Below are 9,340 nucleotides of genomic sequence, written 5' to 3' on the forward strand. Positions count from 1 at the left end.
AGGTGCGCTGCCGTAGCTTGCAGTTTCATGTAAATAAATGTGTGTAACTATATTTGTATATAGTAGTTTGTGTGTGTGTGTTGGATTTGCGGTAATTTCTCATCTATTTGCGTGCTGCCACAATGCATCAGCGTTCGCCAATTATCTAAGCGTTGAAGGCAAAGTAGCAGCAACATTAACCAGGGAGTTTCGCAAAGAGCCCGCGTTGGCTGACTTAGCTCGAACTAGCAACTAACAACAAGTCGGCGGCGGCGGTTGCACGCACTACACCGCGCTCACACCATAAAAATAGCAAATCAATGACACAGTCAAAGTTATCGACTTCGCCGCCGCTGTTGTTGCCACTTTAGTCAACATTCATTTGCTGTGCGCATATCTTGCCGTTATTTGGATGCAGAGGCTCGGAGTAGACTCTACAGTAAGCAACACATTGAACCTCCCACGGTTTCATAGCCACCGTTATGAATGCAACGCTGCCATTAGCCGCGACTATTGCATGGCCTATAGCTCATTTAAAACAGCAGCAGGAGTCCACGCGTGCCATGGCAGAGCTCATTAAAAGTTCACAATTCATGAATGTCTGTTTGGATTAGTGTTTTTGCTAGCGCGAGTGTGTGCAAGTGGGTGCGTAAAGTATTGGCAGACAGACCACAAAACCTTTGCAACACTTCAACAATTCCACCGCAATTCAATGCTGCGTATACCGGTCAACGACTAATCACGGAGTCTGCTAACGGAAAGTTTTCCGCAGTCAGTGACGTTCGGGTAGTTGCTTTTGATTTAGCGGCTCTGATTCTGGCTTACGGTCGAAAATATTCGACTTCAATTCGACGATGAGCGCTCAAAGCGTTTGCACTTCATCACCATCAATTGTTGATAGCCGATACCGTTGATTGTGTGGTGAATATTTTCACATATAACCACAGCGAAAACGTTTTGTAATTAGTGAGGCTTTCATCTATAGGCACTAACTACTTGTGCATACAGTTTAAACTTTGTTAAAGTTGAATGGTCTTTTATACACTTTAAAAAATCCAAATTTACTGTACTTAAAATTGCTGGACACACAGAAATTGAACTATATAAGAACACATATTATTACGATATTTATACTCTCGCAACATGTTGAACAGAGAGTAGATGTTACAGAACGAGTAGATTTGAAATCTGTCTGTCCGTTCGTCCGGCCGTCAGTTGTAACATGAGTAAAAATTAACATATTCAGATGAAACTTAGTACACGTATTCCTTAACACCATAAGAAGGTTGGTATTAAAAATGGGCGAAATCAAATACAATCCATAAATAAAGTTATAAAAGTGAAATTTAAACCAAAGGATGACCTTAGGGAGGGGCATATTTGGCTGAAATTTAGTTATTATTTATCATTTCCTAAGGTGACTATCATTATCTAATTATCCAGGATAAAAATGGATAAAATCGAATTATAACCACGCTCACCCCATATAGAAAGGTTATGTTGAAAACTAAAAGTGCTTTAATGCAGCAACCCTAAATTTTATGGTAAAGGTGGCACAGAAAACCTGCACCAAGGTTGGTGTAAAAAATGAATAATGGGTGTGGCGCCACCCACTTATGGATCAAAAACCATATTCCAGGAACTACCCGACCAATTCCAACGAAATTCATTACATTTGTTTGGCATCCCAATACTATAGTTTGAAAATAGAATAAATCGATTTGGTCATTTCACAGTATATAAATCATAGATGGGCACTTTGCAGTACCAGTAAAAATGCAGTAAAAATTTTTTTTACTGATAATGAAATTAAATTTTCATCACCAGTACTGTTTTACTGATTACTGAAAAAATTACCAGTAAAAATATTTTTTTACTGGTTACTGGAAAGAAATTGCTGTAAAAATACTGATAATATCATTTGATTTGCAAAACCAGCAAAATGTTTACTGTTTACTGAAAATAGTTACTGGTAATGAAAATGCAATTATATGTAGAAGCATTGAGAAAAATAGTCCAATAAATCCTACACATATTTATGCAATATAAAAGGAGTGGAGGTTATATGCCAATTGTTTTATGTTAGCTGATAAGCTGCTTTATCAGATTCGATTTACCCACGTTCGTCCGTCTGTTAAGAAAAGTTTATTTTAATTTAATAAGAATTATACTTCAAATTAAGAAGAATTAATAATTTGCAAACCTGTTACAGGGTATCAATAAGTCGGTTCGCCTGACTAAAAACTTTTTTACTATTGTCCATGTGCGCAATCAATGAACAAAACAGTTAATTCTAAAATAATTCGGCCATAGGTTTGAGTAACATACACTCTAGTGATTTTAAGTGATTTTAAAAATTTAAAGTACTACATTGCAAAAAATAAAAAATTAAATATATTTAAATAAATGCATTAAATTTCAATAGTGATGATTGTAATAATGACCAAGATTTCGTTGGCGAACAAAATGTTCCAAGTTGTTCAAACGGTCGGAACTCACAAATAAGTCACAATATTATGAGATATGACAATTTAAGTGAAAGTTCAAGTACACCAGATTCGTTGATATATGAAGAATTGGTTTGTTGTCAATAAGATTCTCTTTAGTGAGAAATTTTTCAAAATTGTGGAGACGGTGTGTTTAAAAAGATGCAAAATAGCACTATTTTATTTGTTATATATGTTTTTATTTAAAACTTCACAATTTCATTAAAATGCAGATGAACAAAACTCCTCATCAAAGAAGAAGAAGTGTGGCTTAATTGGTGGTTGTCAAGTGTGCGGAAAAAAAATTAAAGGTTCGCTTCGTATTAGTTCCAATTTTATCAAGCATTTGAAAAAGGAACACCCGCAAAAATTTTGCGAGTTCAAGTCAATCAAAGATGAAAGAAGGCAGAGCGAAAGCCGCAAAAGCATGGCATGACATTTTGGATTTTCTTTGCAACATAACGTCTCCCTTGTCCACAGTCAGTAACCAAAGTTTTAAAAAACTATTTCCTGGTAAAAGTCTTCCGAGCCGCCGTTCAATTACCAGGTTATTTTTCGAGAGCCACACTAAATTTGTTCAAACTCTGGTCATTGAGCTGAATAACATTGAATACGTGTGCGTAACTGCAGATGTATTATCAGGTGGAAAAAAATCATTTTTTGGTTACACTTGCACTGGTTAGCTTCTAACAGTTTTGAGCGGACGACTATAAGCGAAAAAATGCAAATAGCTTTGCTTTAAAGATTTGAAAAGTACTTCCTGATTCAGTCTGACGCACAGTGGTTCCATTTGTATGGAGGATAGCGACAAAAATAGTTAGAATAGAGATACTGACCTGCAATATATACTGTGTATACACAGCATATTTCTGTTCAGTCCGTTTGGAGCATGCAGAGAAATCAGCAGTTGGGCGACCACATTTACTCGCTTTTGCTTCTTCTTTTTCAGATGACAAAGATAAAGTTTCGAGACTTAAGGTAACAACCTCTTTGTAAGAGAGCCAATCCGAGTAGTTTCTTAACACGTCTGACTTTATGCGATGGTTTTGTTTCCACATCACCCCAATGCGTCTGCATAAATATTTTACACATTTCAGTATATCACCAAACGGGTGTTCGTCACCTTTAAAACCTGTTTTTCTGACTATATCTTCAAAAACTTCCTGACCTTTCGTCGTATTTGATCCATTTTTGGAGCACCAAATTTCAAAAATATAGGAGCGAGAAAATATGCATTGATAAGACGTCCCTACGATAAGAAATTTTAAAAATAAATATCTCAGAGAGGGAGAGTGAGACAACAACAACTAATTCTACATTTGTTTATTGACATTACTTGCAAAAACCAATGCTATAACACGCACATTTGATGTACAAAATACACTTTGAAACTAAAAAGTTAGGTTAGTTTAATGAACTTTATTTAGAAACCTGCAAATCCCTGCACATGAACTTAATATTATTTTAAACTATATACTTGTATCAACATTTACACACTAATCCGGTCACTGCATTCGGTTGACAAAGTTACTAAATCTCCAAATACATTTAACAAAGAACAACAAAACTGAATCAAAAAGACACTTCATTAAAATTTGTTATTCTAAAAACAACAGCACAATTTAAAAACTTGTTATTACTGAAAAATAATACTATTACCATCTACTTCAATTTCCATTTTCAGTATTTTTATTTAGACACTTTTTGAAATTCAACTTTTGCAGTTGAATGTACACGTTGCTTTCGCTTTTATTTTTGTCAACTATTTACTTCTGTGCAATTCTGTACATATGTTGCTTGCACTCAAGAAGTTCCGTTGGAAATAATCAAAACAAACTCAAAATACATAAATTTGATGGCATATGCAACTATTTATTTAGCTACAAGCCCAATATATAAACATAGACTTTTTTATTTTTGTCGTATGGGAGGAACCACCGTGTGACGCTTGGGACGCTGTTATTGCTGCTATTTCTGTCCCTGACATTAAATTGCGATTTTTAAAAGCCCTTTTAGAAACAGCAACGACACAAATAGATGCAGAAGTAAAAAAATGTTCAACACTTATGTGGTGAAGTATGGAAAGATAGCAGATGACGCAAAACGTGTTCCGCCTAAAACTACTCAAAAAACCTTCCTTGAGTAATGGTAAAATGTTTGCATTTGACTTTCAATTAAATATTTGATTTATGCATATATTCACTTAAATAGATATAAGCATACAGAGTGGTTCCACTGACTCAGTCAATTATCTTCAGGAAACGCTTTTATACCTGGTGGAACGAGACGCCACAACAAGTTGTTTAAATAAACCTCAAGCTATTAAAAACGTTTTTTCTAAAATATAATACCCCATTACCGTCATCTGCACCTGTAGAACGGTTGTTTTCTTTCGCTGGTATTGTTAACCGGTCTAGAAAGCAAAAACTCAGCGATGCAAATTTCGAAATGCTTGTTTTAAGAAAAGCTAATCGCGAATAACAAGTTGAAATAAATGTTTCAATGAAAACAAAAATATTCGAATTTTCTGTAATTATTTATTGACCTAGTGGATGGCTTTTGATTTTTAGCTACCGGTAACTATTTTCAATAAACAGTAAATATTTTGCTGGTTTTGCAAATCAAATGATATTATCAGTATTTTTACTGCAATTTCTTTCATTAAGATGTAAAAAAATATTTTTACTGCAAATTATTTTCAGTAATCAGTAAAACTGTACTGGTAATGCAAATTTAATTTCATTATCATTAAAGTGTTACTGTTTACTGCTGTACGTAATGCAGTAAATATATAATGCAGTGTGCCCATCTATGATATAAATTAAGATATCGCAACAAAAGACTTCGATTATGGCTATGCTTCGGTGCTTGTGTCCAATTTTTATCTAAGTTGCTTATACTATGTTGCCTCTGTGCTAAAAATGGACAAATTCAGAGCTATACTTCATATTGCCCCCCTATATACCACAAATACGGATATACACATTACCGATGGACTTTTCACCGTATATATCCGTTAATGTGATATATCTTAAGTGAACATATAATATTGGATATAGTGTACATTGGTGATGAAAATGAATGAAATGGGTTCAGGAATTACCTCAGTACATATAACAATTTGTTTGTAAAATTTTTCGTGAAGTGAGGCTAAATAATTAAACTTTTACTTCCGGAGAAAGATTTACTGAAGAAGCAACTGGATATTGTGCCATGGCACAAAGCCCGGAAGATAACATATCATTTGAATCATTTTGGGGTCACTACTCTGGACTAGCCATCTCAAAGTGCAGAGTAAATTATTTTATAAAATGTTAGCTTCCTTCTGAGCCAAAATAACAACTTCGTTAAATAAAGCTAGACAGGACATAATTTTTAAAGTCACTTTCTTTCGGAAAGGGATATCTCCAAAGATCCTTCCAAATTTATTGATTTAGTACCGACACGTCTTAATATAATTTTCGTATTGATTTTAAACATCCCATTCTCATAACATATTTGTCAAAACACTTATGCCAATACATGTCACAATTAATCACTAATCAATTAAAAGTGTTTGTCATCAGCTAAAACTATAAGCCATCTATACGGAATATGAGGATTTCTATGCTTATTGTTGACTTTCCATTGAATTTATTAATCACTTTCTTAGATGCGATACAGGCTGCAAAATAGTATACTTACTTGATAACTTCACTTCTGAGCGTAGAAAGCATTCCTAATTTTGTCGAATGCTGTCAATTTCCAATTTCCGTTCCGTGATTCGTGAGAACGTCTGTTTTAGCGCTAACAACAGATCAGAATTTATATAGGGATATTGTGTTGAGTATGATATTGGCATTCATTTAGATCGATAAATTTCACGCAATCGGACCTTTAGTTCTTTTAAAATGTATATGTGAGTATATTGTTCAAACATATATACTCAAATTATAAAATATGGCAACAAGTTAGGAGTAACTGTTTTTCTAAGCATTATGGAAACTTGAACTATACTGAACTCGATACCATCAATTAGATATAAAAGGCTAAAAATTTACCTTGATATTACAGAAAATAACTGTAAGAAATCAAAACGCATTAAACTTTTGACACGACAATTGTTCAACGGAGTGTGTGTGCAAAATTTAATTATCATAGTTTAACGGTAGCAATTTGCAATTTGCGATTGACACTAAACTTATTTGGTTAATGAAATAAAAATATTTGAATTTCTAAGAACTTTCTTTTCAATATACACAGCAACTTGTTAGCGCGCCTTCCAAGTTCTCGGACATGATTTCCAACTCACGCAGGATGGCTTCTCTCCTCTCTCGACATCTTCACCCGCTCAACTGTAAAAACACGATGCGGCGCGTCAATTTTAACACGGCGTTAACCGTCCAACCCTGACTGCCGAGGCACCAAGAAAAATTAATAAGAAGTGAAATTATTTCAGTGCGTTGCAACGGAGGCGGCGCTTCCAACTTACCAGCAGCAAATACCTTGGATTTCTTCGTGCACCCAAGCGTTTCGAATGCGGAAGTGATGCATGAAATTTGAGTTCAGCATACCGAAGCGAAGGCGTCGAACAGCGCTGATGAGCGGCTGTAAGTCCAAGTACAACCGGGGCTTCATCTGCCTCGGCAGCAGCGCCGATGCTGCCATTGCTGCTGCATCCGGTGGCCGCTTGTTGGCATTTTGTCTGCTCCTTGCTATTGCTTGCATCTCGAATTGAATTTCTGAAATGAAACACCAGCCAGCCAGCTCAACTATGCGCCTCTTCATTTGCACAACGAACTTCTTGTATTTGCTCAGGCTTGTTTTCTGGCCTGCGTGCCTGCCCTATCCAATCCTCACTCTGTTTGTCTGTTTGTCTGTCTGTCTGTTCCAACTTGTCCAACTGTTTGTGTGCTCGTGGGCTCTGCTGTCGCTCGCTTGTTGATATAAAAATTAAATTGCAAAACATTCGCAAATAAATACTCTGCTCGCTTCTTAGTGCACAAATCTTCGTTCTTAGTCCTTAGTGTACAATTTGAAGTAAATCTTCAAGTATTACTGCTGTTAATATTTGGAGTTGTTGTGGAAATTGTTGTGTTGCATTTTAATTTTGCTGACATTTCAGCATTATTTACTTTTATTATACTTTGCAGATTTTATTTAATTTTCGTATTTGCTCAAGAATAATATTGCTTCATTTTTCGGTTATTACATAGTCACTTAATGAATTGAAATACTAACTAACAGCTGTTGGAGTTTGGTTGCTTTTTGTACAGTGGAACGAAAAAGTCCTCCTTATTTTATACAATCCCATGACAACGTCAAACGGTTAATTCGAATATATAATTTGTTCAGTTTTGGTTGACCTGTTAGGTTGGAGAAACATCAATTAAAATTAATGTGAATAATCAGAAAATTCCAAGCTAGCTTAAAGTACATAAAAAATTTACGGAAAACAAAATTTTTACTCTTTATAGTCTTTATACACAGGAGCTAATTGAAAAATTAACCGGCCTCTGCTCGATTATAGGCTTTTTAGACAGGAGCTAATTGATCAATTAACCTGCCTGCTTATTAAGATCGATTTACAATACAAAAAAAATCTACATTTATTTTTAATTGAATCTAAATCGACTTGAAAATCAAATGCAACTCTGCGACAAAGACGTACGATATATATTATTTGTCAGCGATTGGCTGAATTTTTTGATAAAAAAGCTAAGGTAGATGTCGCTGCTAAAAATATCAATCAGCTGAAGAAACTTTCCAACTTCTTATGAAAAGCAAAAACAAAAATGTAAAACAGCTGATCGGTTATCAAGTAGGCGGCAGTGTAAAAGGCAAAAAAGGGTTTCTCAATAAAAATTTTGATTGATCAATTAATTTGGCTGTGTAAAAACGCTATCATATGTTTATCATTTTAATTGAAGCTGATTTTTTATAAGACTTTTCGTACTTTTCTTTAACTAATTGTGTTTATTTTTTTCGTAATAATCAGATAATAAGTCCCATTATCTTCCATCGTATGTTTTTTGAATTGGTTTGATTAAATTTTCCATAATTTTGAGATATCATCGAAGTAGCACATTTTTAGGAAGTGAAGTATTCAAAAACGGTAATAAATTCTAGCCAAAATGTGCCATTATAAGCGATGCATTATGTAACTGTTAACTGTTGTTGCTTTATTGAATTGTTATTGGAAAATGGTTTATAATGACCTTAAACTTATAAATACTGACGATACCTAATTGAATATAAACATAAAAGGATAATAACCACGAAAGTCAAAAATTTATGAAGAAACATCCATTTTGCGGAAAAGCAGGACCGATTCTTTTAAGTCTGTATGACAGAATTGAGGGAAATTAATTAATAATATGGGTTAAATACTATATCACATAAGAATGTAGAGACAAATTTATATGGCGCATAACGTTTTGGGAGCCTGATTGTAAAAAATCACACCAGTCAAAAAGACATATGCAGAATCGACTACGCAAAGCCACGTAAGGATTAGGACTTCAGGCAAAAGCGCTGTGAAGTGATGAAACGAGAATTTATTAAATGGATTTAATTTAAATTAAATAATTAAATGATAAATAATTGCACCGTTCATCGCCTTAAATGTCGGTTATTAAATCCTATCCCATATGGTGGTTTTATCTGACATGGAGTGAGCCCAATTCTTTGAATAAACGGTAGAATGGATCGGCATCAATATTTAGACACATTAAGAATCAAAATCATTTCTGTTAGAAATTTGCAGAATAAGAAGGTGGTTATGCAAACGTTGGACTCCATTCTATTGGAGAAATGCAGGAAGCTTTTAGAAAGCATGATACGTTGTACTTGAACATTGAGGTTATATTACCAAGTACTTTTGTAAAAACGTAAAT

At 34.4% G+C, this 9,340-nt stretch overlaps 1 protein-coding gene across 1 annotated transcript; it reads right to left on the reverse strand.

The window, feature by feature from the left end:
- Positions 1 to 6,332: 6,332 nt before the first annotated feature.
- Positions 6,333 to 7,817, reverse strand: LOC128921618 (uncharacterized). Its single transcript, XM_054229718.1, has 2 exons — positions 6,937 to 7,817; positions 6,333 to 6,857 (listed from the first exon to the last, which is right to left on the reverse strand). Exons 1-2 carry the CDS (start codon positions 7,230 to 7,232, stop codon positions 6,788 to 6,790), a joined length of 366 nt encoding a protein of 121 aa, XP_054085693.1. The 5' UTR covers positions 7,233 to 7,817; the 3' UTR covers positions 6,333 to 6,787.
- Positions 7,818 to 9,340: the final 1,523 nt, after the last annotated feature.

Source organism: Zeugodacus cucurbitae, chromosome 4, assembly GCF_028554725.1.
Source record: "Zeugodacus cucurbitae isolate PBARC_wt_2022May chromosome 4, idZeuCucr1.2, whole genome shotgun sequence".
Lineage (NCBI taxonomy): Eukaryota > Metazoa > Arthropoda > Insecta > Diptera > Tephritidae > Zeugodacus > Zeugodacus cucurbitae.

Coding starts and splice junctions, on each gene's coding strand:
- LOC128921618 (XM_054229718.1), bottom strand. CDS start 7,232: ATGAAGAGGCGCATAGTTGAGCTGGCTGGCTGGTGTTTCATTTCAGAA. Junction 6,858..6,936: donor ATCCAAGGTATTTGCTGCTG/GTAAGTTGGAAG, acceptor GTGCCTCGGCAG/TCAGGGTTGGACGGTTAACG.